Source organism: Somniosus microcephalus, chromosome 19 (assembly GCF_052327205.1).
Source record: "Somniosus microcephalus isolate GS21.2 chromosome 19, FLI_Smic_1.0, whole genome shotgun sequence".
Classification (NCBI taxonomy): Eukaryota; Metazoa; Chordata; class Chondrichthyes; order Squaliformes; family Somniosidae; genus Somniosus; species Somniosus microcephalus.
The window spans coordinates 44,101,395-44,125,622 of record NC_141005.1 but is presented as its reverse complement, the minus strand read 5'-3'; the positions used below and the strand labels follow the sequence as shown (position 1 = coordinate 44,125,622).

Here is a 24,228-nt window from a genome sequence, read left to right as displayed (position 1 = left end):
GAGGGTAGGCCATTTAATGGGTGTTGTATAATTATGTCATTGCCCGGTTTAAATGCGAGTTACATATTATGTGCAAACTGTGGGAGCTCTTGACACAATCTCGCCTAATATTCCTGTGACCCCAGAAAGCAGCAGGATCAAATTTGGGAATCATCTGTCCTCTTATAGTTGTTTCCGGTTGCACCTTCTAGTAATGTCACCTAATAGATGAGTGAGATTGCATTTCTTCTCCCGATTCTATTTTCCAGATTGGCTGGATGATGTGGAACTGGCTCATATCGGCTCTTGCTACAGGAGCCTCCGTTGTCCTATATGATGGATCTCCTCTTTTCCCCTCTCCAAATGTGCTGTGGGACTTGGTTGACAAACTTGGGTAAGACATTATTTCGCTGTGGCAGCTGGCGGTTTGCTTACAGCAATATAAGGGGATGGGATGAAGTAGATTAGCGCAGCATCCAAGTAAGATGTGGAGATTAAAATGGCTTATAAAATCCTTTACCTGACACATCCTGGAGAAAATACATGAAGCACACCCAATACTTATTAGTTTGATCTCAAAACTGATGGAGGTATTTTCTGTTGGTTGTGGGTACAGTACTGAGTTCCGCGTAATTGCAATAAGTACATATCATGAAGTGCCGTTTATATTTAGCAGCATCTACAGTTCTGATTTCAGGTTTAATATGGGAGGATTTGCATCAAAATGGAGATCTTAACAAAAATATAATGTGCAGGTAAAGGTATTTGTATGAAAACATTTTTTTTTTTTTAACCACATACACAATCTGACTCCAATACGCTCGCAACCAGTTATAGCAAAAATTGCTAAGTAGTTAAAAGCAGTGTTTCTGCTCTTCTTAATCATCCTAGTTTGGAAGGCCACAGCTGTGAGGAAGACATGATGATAATGAGATGTTTGAGATGCAGTTTTGTCAGCAGTCCATATTGGTGTAAGCAAGGATTTTTCTTGCCTTTGTATCGCCGCCTTTAATTAAGGAGGAGTCTTCAGATTTGGAGGGCCTAAAGTTCAGATCCTCTGAATCTATTTGAAGAAGTAGGTCTGTGCACGAGCTGGCAGATAATGTCACAGGGGTCCCCTACCTTCCCCCAAGTTACCACAAGGCAAACTGCCATGAAACAAAGTCTCAAACCATTTAGTACCAAAGCAAGAACTCACCAGCTTTTATGGACACCCTTAGGGTAGATATAAATGGCTACTGTGGTTAATGCATCGATCTGAATTGGGCTAAATTAAAAGAAAAAAAATCCTAATGTACATGAGTTACAACTTTGGGTTCACATTTCTAACCTTGATGTTATTCTCTATCCAAAGAAAGGCACTGGCAATTTCTAATTTACATGTTAATTCTAATCCTGATCTGTGGATTGCTGCCAGTTAAATCCCTTTCACATTTTCAAGAAAATTGAACACATGATCATCTCCCTTGTGGCTTCAATTGATTTTAATCCCTGATAAGATGAGTGCATTTCGTAATCCGAACCAAATTCTCAAATGTTCTAACCGGCTTTGGAAGTCGACTGCTACCAGCAGATTTGTTGAGCTTCTCTTGAGATAGATACCCTTAATCCTGCGTAGTCGATATTGCTGCACAAAATTTGGAACCAATAGCAAAAACCATTGCAAAAATCCATTTTTAAAAAAAAAAGCAAAAATATAAAATAATTGTAAAACCGATCAGTTAAGACAATTTCCTCCTAATGCTTTGTGCATGACAAACTTGTGTAATCTACTTCAAAATGCTCACTTTGTCATTGTTGCTTTAGACAGAGGAAGCATAGAGTGGAGGGAGTAGGAAAAGGAATGCTTAAAAAAAAAATCAACCTTCTGCAAACCGTTAAATTGCTGGAATTTTGGGTTATATTGTAACAAATGTGGAAATATTCTAATTTGTACACAATTTCCTCTTTTAAATCAAGTTGAACAGATATGTTTTATTAACTTTGCTTCTACTTATTATTCTGCAAGTGCAGGTTTGAAAATACCTTTTTTGGAAGGGGCTTCAATTAAGTCGTTTTCAAATTAAAGTGAGTGTGATATCAGTGGTAGGATGCATATTTTGGAGGCACTAGCTTTCTGCACGTTAAGATATTGTACACCGCTAATGTTCCTAAAAAAAATAAGCATCATAGTGCACTGTCAAACTTAAAGTCTGTGAAGTGATTTCATTTTTAAGCATCACTGATATGAATATTAGGATTTAATCCATTTTACTTAACAGAATCACGATAATGTTTTTCTGATGGTGTAAACGTGAATTGTTGCACAAGTGGATTGTTTAAAGTGAAAGATGAGTTTTCGGTATGTTTCAGTTTGTTAAACTCTGGTACACTGCTAGAACAGAACTAGTTATGCCAATTTTAGATATTGGCAGACAGTCCAACAGATACTTGAGCTAACAAAGTACTATGTAATGAGACAGAATTAATAAATGATCTCATAGTAAAAGATCCTCTAGGAAAGAGTGATCATAGCATGGTTGAATTTCAAATTCAGTTGGAGGGTGAGAAAGTTGTATCTCAAACCAGTGTCCTGATCTTAAACAAAGGCAATTACAATGGCATGAGGGCAGAACTAGCTAAAGTGGACTGGAAAAATAAATTAAAGGGTAAGACAGTTGAAATGCAGTGGCAGACATTTAAGGAGATATTTCATAACACTCAACAAAAATATATTCCAGTGAGAAAGAAAGATTTTAATAAAGGGAGCACCATCCGTGGCTAACTAAGGAAGTAAAGGATGGTCTCAAATTGAAAACGAAGGCATACAATGTTGCCAAGATTGGTGGGAGACCAGAGGATTGGGAAATTTTTAAAAACCAGCAAAGGATGACTAAAAAAAATCGAGAGAGAAGATGAATTATGAGAGTAAGCTGGCAAGAAACATTAAAACAGATAGTAAGAGCTTCTACAGGTATATAAAAAGGAAAAGGGTAGCTAAAGTAAACGTTGGTCCCTTAGAGGATGAGACTGGGGAATTAATAATGGGGAACGGGGAAACGGCAGAGACTCTGAACAAATATTTTGTATCTGTCTTCACGGTAGAAGACACCAACAACATCCCAATAATGGATAATCAAGGGGCCACAGGGAGGGGGAAACTAAAGACAATCACTATCACTAAGGAAATAGTACTCGGTAAAATAATGGGACTTAAAAGATGACAAGTCCTCTGGACCAGATGGCCTGCATCCCAGGGTCTTAAAAGAAGTGGCTGCAGAGATAGTGGATGCATTGGTTGCAATATACCAAAATTCCCTGGACTCTGGAGAGGTCCCAGCGGATTGGAAAACTGCAAATGTAACACCCCTATTTAAGAAAGGAGGGAGACAGAAAGCAGGAAACTATAGACCAGATAACCTAACATCTGTCATTGGGAAAATGCTGGAGTCCTTCATTAAGGAAGCAGTAGCAGGGCATTTGGAAAATCATAATACAGTCAAGCAGAGTCAGCATGGTTTTATGAAAGGGAAATCATGTTTAACAAATTTGCTGGAGTTCTTTGAGGATGTAACGAGCAGGGTGGACAAAGGTGAACCCGTGGATGTGGTGTATTTGGATTTCCAGAAGGCATTCGATAAGGTGCCACATAAAAGGTTACTGCATAAGATAAGAGCTCACAGAATTGGGGGGTAATATATTAGCATGGATAGAGAATTGGCTAACTAACAAAGCAGAGAGTTGGGATAAATGTGTAATTTTCCGGTTGGCAAATGGTAACTAGTGGGGTGCCACAGGGATCGGTGCTGGGGCCTCAACTATTTACAATCTACATTAATGACTTGGATGAAGGGATCGAGTGTAATGTAGCCAAGTTTGCAGATGATACAAAGATGGTGGGAAAGCAAGTTGTGCAGAGGACTCAAAGAATCTGCAAAGGGATATAGACAGGCTAAGTGAGTGGGCAAACATTTGGCAGATGGAGTATAATGTGGGAAAGTGCGAGGTTATACACTTTGGAAGGAAAAATAAAAAAGCAAATTATATTTAAACGGAGAGAGATTACAGAATGCTACAGTTCAGAGGGACCTGGGGGTCCTTGTACATGAAACACAAAAAGTTAGCATGCAGGTACAGCAAGTAATCAAAAAGGCAAATGGAATGTTGGCCTTTATTTCAAAGGGGTTGGAGTGTAAAAGCAGGGAAGTCCTGCTACAACTGTACAGGGCATTGGTGAGACCACACCTTGAGTACTGCGTACAGTTTTGGTCTCCTTATTTAAGGAAGGATATACTTGCATTGGAGGCACTTCAGAGACGATTCACTAGGTTAATTCCAGAGTTGAGGGGGTTGACTTATGAGGAAAGGTTGAGCAGGCTGGACCTATACTCATTGGAATTTAGAAGAATGAGAGGTGATCTTATTGAAACATATAAGATACTGAGGGGGCTCGACAGGGTAGATGCAGAGAGGATGTTTCCCCTCGTGGGGAAATCTAAAACGCCGGGGCATAGTTTTGGAATAAAAGGTCGCCCTTTTAGAACTGAGATGAGGAGGAATTTCTTCTCTCAGAGGGTCGTAAATCTGTGGAATTCTCTGCCCCAGAGAGCTGTGGAGGCTGGGTCAGTAAATACATTTAAGGTGGAGATAGACAAATTTATGCAGGATAAGGGAGTGGAGGGTTATGGGGAGCGGGCCGGGAAGTGGCCTTGAGCCCAAGATCAGCCATGATCTTATTGAATGGCGGAGCAGGCTCGAGGAGCCAAGTGGCCTATTCCTGCTCCTATTTCTTATGTTCTTATGAAGGAGGTAATGGTATAGAATTTGTAAGTAACAATTAGACTGTCTTAAAAACAGAGCCATTTTTAAAGAAGGGCAGGTGCAAATAAAATACTACTTTAATATATAAAACTTGACCAATTTTTCTTCTATTTTAGCCTTTTGATAAATAACACCTCCAGGATAATGAGCTGAATAAGAAAATAACTTTGCTACATCCCTTTTTCCATGTGCAGGAAAAGAAACAAGTCCTTCTTGGCTCAGGATTGGCAAGAACTGTATCGTTATTTGGGCGATGGACTGTGGGGTGGGGATGGGTGGGGGGTAGAGGAGGAGAGCAGGTTATTGCGCGACACTTGGCCCCAACTATCCTTGACCAAGCTAATAAAGTTTCAATTCACTGACGCTGAGAGGGTTAAGTATCAACCTTTGGGAGAGCCCTTGTCACGTAGGAAACACTAAATTGTTGCATTTTGCCGCAAGACTGCTGTGTGGCAGTGCTAACGTACAGATACTGAATTTGATTTCAGTGAGCTTCATTTTGGTGGAAAATTATTTTATTTTTTCACCTAATAAATCATGAATGCTTGAAAGCTTTGCCGATACTGTCTTACACCCGTGCTGCCACAGCCAAAAAGCTCAATGTTCTACCGTTTTGTTTTTAATCTATTTTTTCACTATTGTAAATTATTGATGTAATCATAAATTGGGGCTTTACTCATATTTTTCAAATTTAGATCACGTTCACTTAATGGAATTAACCGGGCAGACAAATAAAAAAAAAAAAAACATAAGGAAAATGGCTTTCAATGCAGCACAGGGGAAGAGTGCAGTGCTCATAAATTGGAATGTGTCTTTATGAGCATAATTTATTGCCTCTGCTATATTGGCATGAAGCTGCATCAAGTAAAATAAAAATGGAGTCCATGTACGAGCTTTGGATAACCAGATACATAGGGCACAAAAAAAGTATGAACCCAGTAAGCCTCTACCATTAAGAGCCTTTTACATGATTATATGTGTTTAAAAAAAATAAATGACACTGTTCCCAAACAAAATGGTTATCTACAAATGCAGGTCTGAATAGAGCGGGCGTCAGTGATTTTTGGATTGACTTGAACTAACTTGAATACCAGTCAATCAAGAGTGCAAACCATAGTTGAGTTCCATGCCTTGGGCCTATACTCTCTGGAGTTCAGAAGAATGAGAGGCGATCTCATTGAAACCTATAAGATTCTGAGGGGGATTGACAGGGTAGACGCTGAGAAGTTGTTTCCCCTGGCTGGAGAGTCTAGAACTAGGGGGCATAGTCTCAGGATAAGGGTTCGGCAGCTTAAGACTGAGATGAGGAGGAATTTCTTCACTCGGAGGTTTGTGAATCTTTGTAATTCTGTACCCCAGAAGGCTGTCGTTGAGTATATTCAAGGCTGAGATAGATGGATTTTTGGACGCTAGGGGAATCCAGGGATATGGGGATTGGGTGGGAAAGTGGAGTTGATGGCGAAGATCAGCCATGATCTTATTGAATGGCGGAGCAGGCTCGAGGGGCCTTATGGCCTACTCCTGCTCCTAATTCTTACGTTCTTATGTAAAAGACAAAATCAAATTGGAGGTCGCTGAAAGTAAACAATAGAATTCAGGAAGAGGAACAAATAACCAAGAGCCTCTGTATGTATCAACATTACAAAAGGCACTGATAGAGGATGAGCAGTTTCAAGGGGGTAGAAGGAAAATGCACCTGTATTCTTTGGTTGTCCAGACAGATTAACAATGGCTGATATCAGATTTTTGACTCCATTAATGACACATGCAAAACAAAACTTGAACATTTTTTTTCTGACCCATATTTACTTTGTGTGTCATTCATATTATAAAAGTTAACAAAATTCCTATTCGGAGTTCATGATGTGCTCTACCATTATGAATATTCTGTTATTTGCGTTACTACATGACTGGATGCAACTTGCTGTTTTTCAAGGATCATTTTCAAGTTTGTCCATAAAGGCACCTTTTTCTTATAATCTGATGCCACAACAGTTTCAGTTTTAAAAACTTAAGTAGGATGTGTGTAGATTATTGCTACAACATTGAATGTTGCTTTAAAACCAACTTTCTGTCAGTATTTTACTCCATAACCACTCATTTTTTGCTGTGCTATGATATTGAGCAGTAGTAATAGTATTACTGACGTAATAAAGACTCACTACGCACTTGGTTGCACATAAAGCAAGGCTTTAATCGACTTGTAACAAAACATGGAGGTCTAGTTAGTAGTCACTAGCTTCCTGTTTCCAGACTGTCTCTGGCCAAGTTGGGCTCATGCCCGAGTATTTATACTCCTCGGACGGCGCCCTCAGCTGGCCGTTCAGTAGTACTTCCTGAGTTACTTCTTGTAGAAGTTGCGATTTATGACAATTACATTATCACACTATGATCTTCATGGTAGATTTAGACCTGCAACTATACAAAACATATAGTTTAGAGCAAGTATAATATACAGAGGGAAAGTTCCCCAATGTTGGATGGTAAAATCATTTTATCTGGATTGCTGTAGAATGCAGTGAGGGAAGTGCGATGTTCAGCAAACAAGTAGATTCTTGTGTAAAAGGCAGCTATTGGGAAGAAAACCCTCGAGAAAAGGCACAGTTAGAGATCTCTAGAGTAACAGAGAAAGTATCAGGAGCAGTTGGAAAAAGAAAGACAAGGGGGTGAAAATTGAGGGCGCTACCTTCACCCCAAAAAAGTTAGCGCCCCTGCAGCCGATTTTCCCATGTAGCGCCCCGAAAGGGAGGAGGGGCGTTACTGGAAGCGCTCCACGTTCCTCTTGGGGCGCTGCGAGACGTCGCGCCGCGGTACTGCAGGCCTTCCTTTTCTTATTAAAGGGGAGGGGCCTGGCGCAGCCAGCCGGGCCACCAGGCATCGGGAGTGCCGGCAAACGAGCCCAGCACTCTGGAGTGCCGGGCTCACGGAGCGCAGCCGGCACCCCGCAGGGGGGGACTTCACGGGGGGCCGGGGACAGCAACGGGGGCAGGTGCTGGCGGGCGGCCAGCAACAAAAATGGCCGCCCGACACCTCGCCTTTAACTAGCGCCGCCCCAGCTGTAGGTAGGCCCCCCTGACCCCGGCGGACATAGCGTCCGGCGGTAAGTCGGGGGGGGGGGGGGCGGTGTCGCCACCCAATATTACAGCTGGGGCGCTACGCACGGCGATGACGTCATCACTAGCGGCGCAGCACGCACAGTTAGCGCCGCCGCTAACCTCCCTCTGAATTTAGCCCCCCAAGGAGTTCTAAACACACAAATGGAGAAATCTGATGATGTTTATTCTTCCCTGACTTTAACTATGGGTCACTCTAACAAATCATCTGATTGACTGGCATGCTAGTTAATTCAAGTCAATCCAACAAAATCTCCAAGTCTGCTCTGCTCTGACCCATATATGGAAATAAACAATTTATTTGGGAACAGCGCCTAGTGGACCCCACGAGAAAGTGGACATGGGGTAAAGAAAGATACAGTCACACTGGACTGTCTGCCAACACCAACTGTACAGGCTCACACCTGAAGAGTCAGCTAGGGTAATGGCAACTGGGGAACAGTGCCCCAGCATAACTGGCCTCCTGCTCGTGTCATGCTCTCCTTTCTTGCCCCACTCCTTTTTTTTAAAACATCACCATACCCCTCGTAGTTAGTAATTCAATTACAGAGCTAGGTTAACATAGAACCTTTCTCCTCTGTTACATCCACTGAAGTAACAGGGCAGTTCATATTATCAAGCTCCTAACATGGTGGGAATTAAAATTGGGTCCCTTGATTTTTTTCTATATTTTCTTTTCCATTTCAGGAATATTACAATGGACAGTGTAATATCATTGATTGCTGAGGTGAGAGTGACTGCCCTTGACATCAAGGCAGCATTTGACCGAGTGTGGCATCAAGGAGCCCTAGTAAATTTGAAGTTGATGGGAATCCAGGGGAAAACTCTCCACTGGCTGGAGCCATACCTAGCACAAAGGAAGATGGTTATGGTTGTTGAGGTCAATCATCACAACCCCAGGACATCGCTGCAGGAGTCCCTCAGGGCAGTGTCCTAGGCCTAACATCAGCTGCTTCATCAATGACCTTCCCTCCATCATAAGGTCAGAAGTGGGGATGTTCGCTGATGATTCAGTTCCATTTGCAACTCCTCAGATACTGACGCCTTCCATGCCCGCATGCAGCAAGACCTGGATGACATTCAGGCTTGGGCTGATAAGTGGCAAGTAACATTCACGCCACACAAGTACCAGGCAATGACTATCTCCAACAAGAGAGAGGCTAAACACCTCCCCTTGACATTCAATGGCATTATCATTGCCGAATCCCCAACCATCAACATCCTGGGGGTCACCATTGACCAGAAACTCAACCAGCCACATAAATACTGTGGCAACAAGAGCAGGTCAGAGGCTGGGTATTCTGCGGCGAGTGTCTCACCTCCTGACTCCCTAAAACCTTTCCACCATCTACAAGTCACGAGTCAGGAGTGTGATGGAATACTCTCCATTTGCCTGGATGAGCGCAGCTCCAACAACACTCGAAGCTCGACACCATCCAGGACAAAGCAGCCTGCTTGATTGGCACCCCATCCACCACGTTAAACATTCACTCCCTCCACCACCGGCGCACCGTGATTGCAGTGTGTACCATCTACAAGATGCACTGCAGCAACTCGCCAAGGCTTCTTTGGCAGCATCTCCCAAACCCTATTCCACCTAGAAGGACAAGGGCAGAAGGCGCATGGGAACACCACCACTTCCAAGTCACACACCATCCTGACTTGGAAGTATATCGCTGATCCTTCATCGTCGCTGGGTCAAAATCCTGGAACTCCCTCCCTAACAGCACTGTGGGAGTACCTTCAGCACACGGACTGCAGCGGTTCAAGGCGGTGGCTCACCACCACCTTCTCGAGCAATTAGGGATGGCCAATAAATGCTGGCCTTGCCAGCGACGCCCACATCCCATGAACGAATTAAAAAAAATTGTCTTAACTATCTATTTGAGGATTTTAGACAGTTTAATGTTTTTGTTTAAGTCCATCAAATTCTTTCCTATGGTCTCCTTTGACTTGATTAAGCCTTAGATTAGCTATTAATAACCTGATAAACAAGAGTTTAGTGTTGTCAAACTTATAATGCTTGTTTCATGTCTTGGCTTTACCTATTGTCGATATCTTGTCTTATTGAGACAATTTGTGTAACATTTCAAAGGTAGCTGCCTCAACCTTACTTGATCCTGCTGCTCATTTTGCATTCTTTCACTGGTGATATTTGAAGTTATTCCAGCTGTTGCATCCAAATTAACCAATCCTTTGGGGGGGCGGGGAGCGGGGGGAGAAATTCTTCTAACATGGAGACAGTTTGCGAAAATCCATTCAACATCCGAACAGCAAAATCTCCACTTGAAGTATGCCTTGATCCCAAATATAGCAATAGTGTTTCCTTCAGTCGTGAATCCAAACTAATGGTGAAATCTCCAGCCCTATAAACTGTCAGTTGTACCTCCTGTTAACAGACGATTGATTCAGTAATTTGTCAGTTGATAGAGCTGCTTTTAAATCCATCCATACAGCAATTGGTTGCTTTAGTAAAAACAGAATAAATTAGTCAGCTGTGCAGTTGTTTCTTCAAGTAGATTGCAGTGCTCTTTACTCCGGAGCTTGGCCCTTCCTCTTTATGTAATGTTTTCTCCTCGCAACCAAGCATGCAACAAATGCAAATTGATTCAACTACCATAATTATTAGAAGTAGTGCGCTAAGACTATGGGCTAGAAATTCACTTTGGGCCCGCCAGCTGGCTAGCGCCCAGAAGTTAGCGCTGCGCGCGGAGCCAGTTGCGCCCGTCGGAAATTCAGTTTCTGCGCCCCAAGTCGAAACCGGCCGCTATTCCAGGGTGTGGCCGCCCCCGCTTGGGGCGCTGAAACTGAATTTCGGCGCGCTAGGTGCCGCAGCGCCACCCGCTGTGGAGCGGCAGGCTGCGGTACTGCAGGCCTTCCTCCTTCTCTTAAGGGGGAGGTGCCTGCAACGGGGAGATCGCCGCTTGATAGTGCCGGCAAATGAGCCCGGCACCACGGAGAAGTGCCGGGCTCCCGGAAAACAGCCGGCAATGCCGGGGGGGGTGGTGGAGGAGGCCGGGGAAGGAGGTGCGGGCAGGCGGCCGCCGAAAAAGCGGCCGGCCGCACCTCCGCCTTAACTCGTCCCACTAAGGCTGCAGGACGGCCCCGTCTTCACATCGTTGTTTGCGGCCGCAACTAAATATGGGGGTCGGGGCGGAACCGGGGCACTGCGCGCACCGATGACGTCATCGGTGTCGGCGCAGCGCTACCGGCTACCGCCGCCATTACCGCAGCGCTGAATATCAGCGCAAACTCCTCAAGTGACGCAGAAGCCCTCTTTGGGCGGTAACTGGGCGCAAAGCCCACTGAATTTCTAGGCCTATATCTTTTAAAATAATCATACATTGATCCTTTGCTCTGAGATTTTGATTTAAAGCTTTCAACTTGTTAAACCCCAGAGCCGGTAATGCTCTTTTTCTGGCTATTATGTTACTTGCACAAATCTTTAGCATGCCATACAATCACAACAGTTAATGCCTCCTGCCATCTTGCTGTCTTTCACATTGTTCAAGAATAACACTAAAGCATCACCCTTTTTCTCCTGTGTTCACCTGTTTAGTTGCAGTGAAAGGCAAGTGTCTTTTCAAATGATAACAAACACCTTTTAAACTGTTTTTTCCCCTCTAGTTTTCTCTTCTCTCCACTCATGCTAGAGAAAGAAAGAAAGACTTGCATTTATATAGTGCCTTTCACAGCCACTGGATGTCTCAAAGCGCTTTACAGCCAATGAAGTACTTTTTGAAGTGTAGTCACTGTTGTAATGTAGGAAACGCGGCAGCCAATTTGCGCACAGCAAGCTCCCACAAACAACAATGTGATAATGACCAGATAATCTGTTTTTGTTATGTTGGTTGAGGAATAAATATTGGCCAGGACATTGGGGATAACTCACCTGCTCTTCTTCGAAATAGTGCCATGGGATCTTTTACGTCCACCTTTGAGAGCAGACGGGGGGCCTCGGTTTAACGTCTCATCCAAAAGACAGCACCTCCAACAGTGCAGCACTCCCTCAGCATTGCACTGGAGTGTCAGCCTAGCTTTATGTGCTCAAGTCCCTGGAGTGGGACTTGAACCCACAACCTTCTGACTCAGATGCGAGTGTGCTACCAACAGCTGACACTAGAGGGCACTTTTCAGTCAGTGGTCACTCTCTGATACCTTGCCCCATAGCTGTTCTTCGTGAGAGAGTCTGGACTGTAAGTGTCAACACAACCATTACGCCTAAATCAAGCAGGTAGACACTTTTGTGGCTAGTGGTCAGGAATGAGAATCCTGGCTCTGTTTTTTCACTTTTCTCCCCCCCCCCCCCCGCCATCCCACCCCATGCCCCCAAATTCTGGGTTTTGTGGGTTTTTATAGCTACTTGTATCTCTCTACCAGTTTCACTTGAGTTGGAGTTTTAAGTTTAGACTAAGGAGTAAATCTTCCATCAGTTTTATTTGTATGGTTCAATGCTGCACCACACCTTAAGCCCGGCTTAAAAACCGGCGTGAAGGCAGAGGCCCGACCAGTTCGGGGGAGAGCAGCAGCGGAGGAGGAGCCCGGCTTAAAAACCGGCGCGAAGGCAGAGGCCCGACCAGTTCGGGGGAGAGCAGCAGCGGAGGAGGAGCCCGGCTTAAAAACCGGCGCGAAGGCAGAGGCCCGACCAGTTCGGGGGAGAGCAGCAGCGGAGGAGGAGCCCGGCTTAAAAACCGGCGCAAAGGCAGAGGCCCGACCAGTTCGGGGGAGAGCAGCAGCGGAGGAGGAGCCCGGCTTAAAAACCGGCGCAAAGGCAGAGGCCCGACCAGTTCGGGGGAGAGCAGCAGCGGAGGAGGAGCCCGGCTTAAAAACCGGCGCGAAGGCAGAGGCCCGACCAGTTCGGGGGAGAGCAGCAGCGGAGGAGGAGCCCGGCTTAAAAACCGGCGCGAAGGCAGAGGCCCGACCAGTTCGGGGGAGAGCAGCAGCGGAGGAGGAGCCCGGCTTAAAAACCGGCGCGAAGGCAGAGGCATACCAAATCAACAGCAGAGGAGAGAGGTAAAAAGTAATCAGTGTGTGACGTCACCAGGGAGCAGGTAAGTGATTGGTTGGTGAGTATTTCTCTCTCTTCAATACAAGCTTGACTTCTGTGGTGTTAAATTTCTAGGGTCTCTGGTGTAGTGGGGACAGTTGGTAAATAAAGCGCCCTAGAGTATACCTGTAACTGGGGTATAGAATAAATTTTTAAAATTAATTAAAGGAGTAAGCCATGGCAGGAGAGCTCAGACCCGTGTTCTGCTCCTCTTGCTCCATGTGGGAAATCAGGGACGCTGCCAGTGTCCCTGACGACCATGTGTGCGGGAAATGCATCCAGCTGCAGCTACTTGTAGACCGCATTGCGGCGCTCGAGCTGCGGGTGGATGAATTTTGGAGCATGCGCGATGCTGAGAGGCTCGTGGATAGCACGTTTAGCGAGTTGTTCACGCCTCAGGGTAGGGCAGCACAGGGGGTGACCATCAGGCGGAGCAACAAAGGCAGGCAGGTAGTGCAGGGAACCCCTGCGGACATCCCCCTTTCAAACAAGTATACCAAGTTGGATACTGTTGCGGGGGATGACTCACCAGGGGAAGGCAGCAGCAGCCAGCTTCCTGGCACCAGGGACGCTTCTGCTGCTCAGAAAGGGAGGAAAAAGAGTGGGAGAGCAATAGTGGTAGGGGATTCTATCGTAAGGGGAACAGATAGGCGTTTCTGTGGTCGCAAACGTGACTCCAGGATGGTTTGTTGCCTCCCTGGGGCCAGGGTCTGGGATGTCACTGAGCGGCTACAGGACATTCTTAAGGGGGAGGGTGAGCAGGCAGAGGTCGTGGTCCACATTGGGACCAACGACATAGGAAGGAAGGGGGATGAGGTCCTGCATCAAGAATTTAGGGAGCTAGGTAACAGATTAAAGAGCAGGACCTCAAAGGTTGTAATCTCTGGATTACTCCCAGTGCCACGTGCTAGTAAGTATAGGAATGGGAGGATAGAGCAGATGAATGCGTGGCTAAAGAGTTGGTGTAGGGGGGAGGGTTTTACTTTCCTGGATCACTGGGCCTGCTTCTGGGAAAGGTGGGACTTGTACAAGTCGGACGGGTTGCACCTGAACCAGAGCGGGACAAATATCCTTGCGGGGAGGTTTGCTAGCACTGTTGGGGGGGGTTTAAACTAACTTGGCAGGGGGATGGGATACAGAGGGGAGCTGAAATAGGGGGGGATGTGCTGCCAATTATAGAGAAAAAAACAAGTCAGCTTGGTAGACAGGGCAAATATATAAGGGCAAGGCTGGATGGCATCTATTTTAGTGCAAGGAGTCTTGCAAATAAGGTGGATGAACTGAAGGTGTTGATAAACACATGGGAGTATGATATTGTTGCTATCACGGAGACATGGTTGAGGGAGGGGCAAGACTGGCAGCTCAATATTCCGGGGTACAGAATCTTCAGGCGAGACAGAGGGGGAGGTATAAGAGGAGGGGGTGTCGCAATATTAATTAAGGAGTCAATTACTGCAGTAAGGAGGGATGATATATTAGCAGGTTCCTCTAATGAGGCCATATGGGTGGAGCTTAAAAACAAAAAGGGGGCAAGCACTTTGCTGGGAGTGTACTATAGGCCTCCAAACAGTCAGGGGGAGATAGAGGAACAGATATGTAGGCAAATCTCAGAGAAATGTGCAAATAATAGGGTAATAATAATGGGGGATTTCAACTTCCCCAATATTAACTGGGATAGTCAGAGTGTGAAAGGCTCAGAGGGTGTAGAATTCTTAAAGTGCATCCAGGAGAGCTTTTTGAGCCAGCATGTAGAAAGTCCTACAAGAGAGGGGGCGGTACTGGACCTAATTCTAGGGAATGTGGCCGGCCAAGTGGAAAAAGTGCTAGTAGGTGAGCACTTTGGTGATAGTGACCATAATATGGTAAGATTTAAGGTGGTCATGGAAAAGGACATGGATGGGCCGGAAATAAAGGTTCTAAATTGGGGGAAGGCCGATTTTAATAGGATAAGGCAGGATCTGGCCAAAATGGACTGGGATCAGCTACTTGTAGGAAAACCCGCATCGGAGCAATGGGAGGCTTTCAGAAGGGAGATTGAGATCATACAATGGCAACATGTTCCCGTAAAGGTCAAGAGTGGTTCCAAAAACCACAGGGAACCGTGGCTGTCAGGGGCTATACGAGAATGGATTAGGAAAAAAAGGAGGGCTTTTGGCAGATACAAAAGGCTAAAGACGGAGGAAGCCCTAGAGGAGTACAAAAAGTGCAGGGGGATACTTAAAAAAGAAATTAGGAGATCAAGGAGGGGCCATGAAATAACACTGGCGAGCAAAATAAAGGAAAATCCGAAGATGTTTTACAAGTATATTAAGGGTAAGAGGATAACTAGGGAAAAAATAGGGCCCATTAGGGACAAAAGTGGCAATCTGTGTGTGGAGCCGGAAGATGTAGGAGGGGTTCTAAATGAATTTTTTGCATCTGTTTTCACTATGGAGAAGGACGATGTAGACATAGAAATAGGGCGGGGGGACTGTGATATGCTCGAACATATTAACATCGAGAGGGAGGAGGTATTGGCGGTTTTAGCTGGCCTAAAAATGGATAAATCCCCAGGCCCGGATGAAATGTATCCCAGGCTGCTGTGTGAGGCAAAGGAGGAGATTGCGGGGGCTCTAACACATATATTCAGGACCTCTCTGGCCACAGGGGATGTGCCAGAGGACTGGAGAACCGCTAATGTAGTACCATTATTCAAGAAGGGTAGTAGGGAAAAACCGGGGAACTACAGGCCAGTGAGCCTAACATCAGTGGTAGGAAAATTATTGGAAAAAATCCTGAGGGACAAAATTTGTCTCCACTTGGAGAGGCAAGGATTAATCAGGGATAGTCAACATGGCTTTGTCAAGGGAAGATCATGTCTGACTAATTTGATTGAATTTTTTGAGGGGGTGACTAGGTGTGTGGATGAGGGTAACGCAGTGGATGTGGTATACATGGATTTCAGTAAGGCCTTCGATAAAGTCCCGCACAGGAGACTGGTCAAGAAGGTAAGAGCCCATGGAATCCAGGGTGCCTTGGCACATTGGATACAAAACTGGCTTAGTGGCAGAAGGCAGAGGGTGATGGTCGAAGGTTGTTTTTGTGACTGGAAGCCTGTGGCCAGTGGGGTACCACAGGGATCGGTGCTGGGTCCCTTGCTGTTTGTGGTCTACATTAATGACTTGGATATGAATGTAAAGGGTATGATCAGTAAGTTCGCGGATGATACAAAAATTGGTAGGGTGGTAAATAGCGAGGAGGGTAGCCTCAGTCTGCAGGACGATATAGATGGGTTGGTCAGATGGGCGGAACAGTGGCAAATGGAATTTAACCCGGAAAAGTGCGAGGTGATGCACTTTGGGGGGACTAACAAGGCAAGGGAATACACAATGAATGGAAAGACCCTAGGCAAGACGGAGGTGCAGAGGGATCTGGGTGTGCAAGTACACAGATCCCTGAAGGCGGCGGAATAGGTGGATAAGGTGGTAAAAAAGGCATATGGGATACTTGCCTTCATTAGCCGAGGCATTGAATATAAGAGCAAGGAGGTTATGATGGAGCTGTATAAAACACTGGTTAGGCCACAGCTGGAATACTGTGTGCAGTTCTGGTCACCACACTACAGGAAGGATGTGATCGCGTTAGAGAGGGTGCAGAGGAGGTTCACCAGGATGTTACCAGGGCTGGAGCGCTTCAGCTATGAAGAGAGACTGGGCAGATTGGGTTTGTTTTCCTTGGAGCAGAGGAGGCTGAGGGGGGACATGATTGAGGTGTACAAAATTATGAGGGGCATAGATAGGATGGATGCTGAGGAGCTTTTTCCCTTAGTAGAGGGGTCAATAACTAGGGGGCATAGATTCAAGGTAAAGGGCGGGAGGTTTAGAGGGGATTTGAGAAAGAACTTTTTCACCCAGAGGGTGGTTGGAGTCTGGAACTCACTGCCTGAAAGGGTTGTGGAGGCAGAAACCCTCACAACATTTAAGAAGCATTTGGATGAGCACTTGAAATGCCATAGCATACAAGGCTACGGGCCAAATGCTGGAATATGGGATTAGATTAGACAGGGCTTGATGGCCGGCGTGGACACGATGGGCCGAAGGGCCTCTATCCGTGCTGTATTACTCTATGACTCTATGACTCTATGACCTTTATCTACTCAGCCACCAGGGTAGTACTTTTGTAAATAGACTGGAATCTGATTAATTATTCAGCATTAATTGCCTTCACCTTTAGTTTCTTATCTTGCCAATGGTTCCCCTCCCTTGCTGGGGCAAGTTTCCATGGCAACCAGTCGCACTCTGGAAACTTGCCCAAGTTGCTGTGCTTTATTTTGCAAACCTCGATAGTCATCACAAACAACCTTGATTCTACTGTCGCCCGTATGCTGGAACCCTAGCCACTTTTCCTTCTCTACAGCCCAGAGTCACTAAGGCTCATTGTGACATACCGACCAGGGCCATGGATTTATAATCTGCTTTACAAACTGAGAAACGACTCAGTCAGTCAGTTACAGTCAGTCAGGGTGGCAGGCGGTGACTAGTGGGGTACCGCAGGGATCAGTGCTTGGGCCCCAGCTACTCACAATATATATCAATGATTTGGATGAGGGAACCAAATGTAATATTTCCAAGTTTGTGGATGACATGAAACTAGGAGGGATTGAGAGTTGTGAGGAGGATGCAAAGAGGCTTCAAGGCGATTTAGACAAGTTGAGTGAGTGGGCAAATACATGGCAGGTGCAGTATAACGTGGATAAATGTGAAGTTATCCACTTCGGTAGGAAAAACAGAAAGGTAGAGTATTATTTAAATGGTGATAGATTGGGAAACGTTGATGTACAAAGGGACCTGGGTGTCCTTGTACACCAGTCACTGAAAGCAAACATGCAGGTGCAGCAAGCAATTAGGAAGGCAAATGGTATGTTGGCCTTCATTGCAAGAAGATTTGAGTACAGGAGCAAGGATGTCTTACTACAGTTATACAGGGCCTTGGTGAGACCACACTTGGAGTACTGTGTTCAGTTTTGGTCTCCTTACCTAAGAAAGGATATACTTGCCATAGAGGGAGTGCGGCGAAGGTTCACCAGACTGATTCCTGGGATGGCAGGACTGTCGTATGAGGAGAGATTGGGTCGACTAGGCCTGTATTCACTAGAGTTTAGAAGAATGAGAGGGGATCTCATTGAAACGTATAAAATTCTGACAGGGCTAGACAGACTGGATGGAGGGAGGATGTTTCCCCTGGCTGGGGGGTCTAGAACAAGGGGTCACAGTCTCAGGATACGGGGTAGGACGTTTAGGACTGAGATGAGGAGAACTTTCTTCACTCAGAGGGTGGTGAACCTGGGAATTCTCTACCACAGAAGGCTGTGGAGGCCAAGTCACTGAATATATTTATGAAGGAGATAGATAGATTTCTAGACACAAAAGACATCAAGGGATATGGGGAGAGAGCAGGAATATTGTATTGAGCTAGAGGATCAGCCATGATCATATTGAATGGCGGAGCAAGCGCGAAAGGCCGAATGGCCTGCTCCTGCTCCTATTTTCTATGTTACCTGTATTTTAAAAAGAATCTCTTGGCAAAAGTTACAATTAACAGTTCACTGGGCTAGAGATTTTACTGTTACTTTGTGCCTTTCCCTCTAGAAGCAGAACAATCCAAGATAGACCTGTAGTACATTAACCAAGGAGAACTAGATTTTATAGGATGGATTCTTTACTTTTAAAATTTAGCTTTACCTTTGAATTATTTTAAGTAGTTCTTGCTAGCCTTGGTTGGATTCCATGGCAGCACTACTTTTAATACAACTCCACTTCTGTTTTGCACTTAAATGCAGTTAATGACCTGTCTTCAGCTAAAAGATTGTGCTGGTGCATTAGTAGTAACCTTTGAGATGATTACCTACCATTTTACCCAGGAATTATATGATGTGGCTGTAATGCAAGACCTTCAATAAAATGCATACATTTATCTATATATTGTAGCCTCATGGAAAGTAAGTGTTTAGCATGTATAATAGTAAACCTATAATGCATATTGTTGCATTATGTGGGCACATGTTTTTTCTTTTCATTTGTGGATTCAAACACTTATGGGGGTAGATTTTCCTGAAGGAGGCGGGACTACAACTTTCGGGTTTTAGTCCCGCCTACATCAACGTCCGGCCAAACCGCGCGATTTTCCCTTGATTGACCTTGTTAAGCCCGCCCAGGGAGTTCAGCAGGCCAATTAAAGGCCACCCGGCAACAGGTGACGTCACAGACTGAAATTTCATCTGTCAAGAGTTCTTGACAGATGAAATATCAGTGTTTCACAGCTGTTTGAAGCTGTCAAACACTGACAGTCTGACTTCTAACCTGAGTCCTTCTACCCAGACTCAGTTAGAACTATCACCGGCAATGAAAGCTGAAGGCTGTCACTTTTGACAGTGCGCAGCCATTTTGCTTTCAGTGCTGGCTGAGTGATGGACTCCCGAAACCTAGAGGAAGAAAGGCTGTTAAGGTAAGTACAGGTAATTTAAACTTCTTTACACACACCAAACACACTTACCTTTGCACTTGTGCACCCATCACTCACCTGAACACCGACATCGCGACCCCTCCAAGTCCTTCAACCCGACGGCCCGACTGCTCTAACGTGGCGTGGTTTGGAGCCGTCGGGAATCCCACATGACACCCCTCAAAATAGGGATTAGGCTAAAAACTGCCTGTTAACTACAGGCAGTTAATTGGCACTAATCCCTTCCCGCCTTGGGTCGGCGGGTCCCAGTGTGGGGCGGGTACCCGCCTCCCCATAAACTTACGTGGAGGCGGGTTTTGGGTGGGATGGTGGCGGGACCCCCGATTTTGGGATTTTCCCCCCTCACACGCCTGAAACCCCGCCTGACAGCTCCAGAAAAATCTACCCCATGAGATCACGCAAGTGGAGCAAAATAGCAATTTATTATGTAGGTAATTCTATCAATAAGAGCTTGCTGATCAAGTTGTAAAGCCACATTTTTAGTTATCTTCTCTCTGTTCCTGTATAGACTAATCAAGGTGGTTGGTGTTTGGTAAATAAGGAGCATTATGATGGTTCCATAGTTAGCTGAATACTACAAAGGACACTGCACCAGTTTCACTATAATGCTTAAATGTTGGCATATCCATTTGTCTACAGCATCTGCAGGTTTGAAGAGCTTATTTGCTTGAGGGGAAATCTTAATACCTGCAGGTTGCTGCCTTTTGACATTTCACCATAGCTTTAAAAAAAAAAAAAAAACCTTGTCCTTAAAAGTAACCTGTACTATACTAACCAGAGGCAGATTGATTCTTAGCCTGCAGGAGTTGAGCTTTTAGTAGCTGAAGAAATTCCATAGGATTGGACTGAATGTTTCAAAGTTACAGATCTGACTGGAGCTTGATACTTTGGTGGGGTCAGATAGTTTATATGGGTGGAGAAGGTTGTCTCTTATCCCCTTCCATCTGCCTTTTTTCCCCTTTCTGCAGTGGATTACTGATATCATTTTGTTTGCCAATGATAAGGGTAAGGGAAACATAAAGGGACAATGATTGGGTTTCCTCCCAATGCTTTCAAATGTTTCTAAAAGAAAACAATTACAGTTACTTTGGAAATGTAAGCAAATGTGAGGTCATCCACTTTGGACCTAAAAAGGATAGAACAGGGTATTTTCCAAATGGTGAAAGGTTAAAAACAGTGGCGGTCCAAAGAGACTTGGGGGCCCAGGTACCTAGATCATTAAAATGTCATAAGAACATAAGAACATAAGAAATAGGAGCAGGAGTATGCCATACGGCCCCTCGGGCCTGCTCCGCTATTCAATAGGATCATGGCTGATCTGAATCTAGACTCACGTCCACTTCCCTGCCCTCTCCCCGTAACCCCTAATTTCCTTATCTGCTAGGGAAATGTCTATCTCCATTTTAAATTTATTTAATGTTGCAGCTTCCACAGCTCTCTGGGGTAGCAAATTCCATAGATTTACTACCCTCTGAGTGAAGAAGTTTCTCCTCATCTCAGTTTTGAAAGGGCAGCCCCTTATTCTAAGATTATGCCTCCTAGTTCTAGTCTCGCCCATCAGTGGAAACATCCTCACCGCATCCACCCGATCAAGCCCCCTCAGAATCTTATATGTTTCGATAAGATCGCCTCTCATTCTTCTGAACTCCAATGAGTAGAGTCCCAACCTACTCAACCTTTCCTCATACGTCAACCCCCTCATCTCCGGAATCAACCGAGTGAACCTTCTCTGAACCGCCTCGAGAGCAAGTATATCTTTTCTTAAATATGGAAACCAAAAATGTACGCAGTATTCCAGGTGTGGCCTCACCAATACCCTGTATAACTGCAGCAAGACTTCCCTGTTTTTATACTCCATCCCCCTTGCAATAAAAGCCAACATTCCATTGGCCTTCCTGATCACCTGCTGCACCTGCATACTAACTTTTTGTGTTTCATGCACCAGGACCCCCAGATCCCTTTGTACTGTAGCACTTTGCAGTTTCTCTCCATTTAGATAATAACTTGCTCTTTGATTTTTTCTGCCAAAGTGCATAACCTCACACTTTCCAACATTATATTGCATCTGCCAAATCTCTGCCCACTCACTTAGCCTGTCTATGTCCTTTTGCAGGTTTTTTATGTCCTCCTCACTCACTGCTTTCCCTTCCATCTTTGTATCGTCGGCAAACTTGGATATGTTGCACTCGGTCCCTTCCTCCAAATCGTTAATATAGATTGTAAAGAGTTGGGGTCCCAGCACTGACCCCTGCGGAACACCACTAGTTACTGATTGCCAGCCCGAGAACGAACCATTTGTCCCAACTCTTTGTTTTCTGTTAGATAGCCAATCTTCCACCCATGCTGGTATATTACCCCCAATCCTGTGATTTCTTATCTTGATCAGTAATCTTTTGTGTGGAACCTTGTCAAATGCCTTTTGGAAGTCCAAATACACTACATCCACTGGTTCCCCTTTATCCACCCTGTATGTTACATCCTCAAAGAATTCGAGCAAATTTGTCAAACATGACTTCCCCTTCGTAAAACCATGCTGACTCTGTCCTATTAAATTATGTTTATCCAAATGCTCTGTTACTGTTTCCTTAATAATGGACTCCAACATTTTGCCAACCACAGATGTTAGGCTAACTGGTCTATAGTTTCCAGCTTTTTGTCTACTTCCCTTCTTAAATAAGGGTGTTACATTAGCAGTTTTCCAATCTGCCAGGACCTTTCCTGAGTCCAGGGAGTTCTGGAAAATGATCACCAATGCATCCACAATCCCTACCGCCACTTCTCTCAAGACCCTAGGATGTAGGCCATCAGGTCCGGGGGATTTATACGCCTTAAGTCCCATTATTTTACTGAGTACCATCTCCTTAGTGATTTTAATCGTGTTTAGCTCCTCCCCCCCCCCCCCCCATTGACCCCTGTTGGTCCAGTGCTGGGATATTTTTAGTGTCCTCTACTGTAAAGACTGATACAAAATATTTGTTCAGCGTCTTTGCCATCTCCATGTTCCCCACCACCAGTTTCCCAGTCCCATCCTCTAACAGGTACAGAAAATAATCAAAAAGGCTAATGGAATGCTGGCCTTTATATCTAGAGGACTACAATATAAGGGGGTGGAAGTTGTGCTGCAGCTGTACAAAACCCCGGTTAGACCACACCTGGAGTACTGTGAGCAGTTCTGGGTACTACACCTTAGGAAGGATCTTGGCCTTGGAGGGAGTGCAGCGTAGATTTACCAGAATGATACCCGGACTCCAAGGGTTAAGTTACGAGGAGAAATTACACAAATTAGGGTTGTATTCCCTTGAATTTAGAAGGTTAAGAGGTGATCTGATTAAGGTTTTCAAGATATTAAGGTGAACAGATAGGGTAGATAGAGAGAAACTATTTCCGCTGGTTGGGGATTCTAGGACTAGGGGGCATAGTCTTAAAAATTAGAGCCAGACCTTTCAGGAGTGAAATTGGGAAACACTTCTACACACAAAAGGTGGTAGAAGTTTGTAACTCTCTTTTGCAAACGGCAATTGATGCTAGAACAATTGTTAATTTTAAATTGGAGATTGATAGCTTTCTGTTAACCAAAGGTATTGAGGGATATGGGCCAAAGGTGGGTATATGGAGTTAGGTTGCAGATCAGCCATGATCTCATTGAATGGCGGAACGGGCTCGAGGGGCTGAATGGCCTACTCCTGTTCCTATGAATAAAATGACAATAACACTGGGGGAAGAGTACCTGATTCTTGTTTTACCAATCTTTAGTTTCTTCCAGCTTTCAAATTACTGTCCAAATTTGATCAGTAGAGGGCAAGATCATTCCATGTTTCAGATGAGTATTTTAGTGCTGAAAGTATTGACCGCTTTTTCCAAGCATCTCAACACTTTAAAAAGGGATCAAATCTGAAAACCTTTCCTCACCATTCATTTTTCTAAGATACAAATTCTATGGGAAAATAACATGTTTCTCCAATATACTTTAATCTTCCACACTTGTGTATGTGCTGCAAAAAGCTGGGGCACATCAGAAGATAGTCGGTCAATTTTGCTTGACCCCTGCTGAATTTTTCTGGTTTTTTTGTTGTTGCACAGTTCATTTTAAAGGGTATCTGAAATTCTTGGAACTAACTGCTGTGACAAAATGGTGTCACTGTGCGACAGGAAGCAGGCTGCCACTGACGCATATTCTTACTTCACGTGTTAGTGGCGTAGATTACATATTCTTCCAAGAAACCTTGGTTTCACCTTTTGCAATGTGTAAAGCTTGAAATGGTTTTGAGTAGAGTATCATTTGTAGTGAGTCAAATTATGCTGATGGAGAAGTTTTTAAATTTACACTGTGAAGAACATCCAAGCACTTGGATAAGAATGTGAGTTAATAAAAGCAGAACTTTGGCCTGAGGCATCTATTTCAATAACATTCCTAATTAGCCCAGTTGGAAGCTGGCCCTAATGGATGGTGGACCACAGAAGCAAATTTGTAAACTCATAAAGGGGTGGGGATGATTCCAAGATCGCTGTTTGGGAGAGGCCATGCATGACCTCCGATCATCCCGAAGTGCTTTACAGTTAAGGAAGTACTCTTGATGTGTAGTCACTGTTGTAGTGTCGGAAACATGGCAGTCAACTTATTCACCGCAAGATCCCCAAAACAGCAATGAAATAAATGATTAGATCATCTGTTTTCTTGGTGTTGGTTGATTTGTGTTGTTCTGGGCAATTTTCTGATGTTTTAAGTAATCACAAGTGCGTAACAACTAATTTCTTATCAGTTCTGCCTTCTTGTACCTACAATATAAC

General features: G+C 44.7%; 1 protein-coding gene across 2 annotated transcripts in view; it reads left to right on the top strand.

Moving 5' to 3' along the window:
• The window catches only part of aacs (acetoacetyl-CoA synthetase), a 172,355-nt gene that overhangs the window by 110,876 nt on the left and 37,251 nt on the right, over window positions 1-24,228 (top strand). For both annotated transcript variants that reach the window (XM_085961694.1, XM_085961693.1), the window contains exon 10: window positions 249-373. In XM_085961694.1, coding sequence (XP_085817820.1) covers window positions 249-373 — 125 coding nt within the window. The remainder of the gene's footprint in view (window positions 1-248; window positions 374-24,228) is intronic.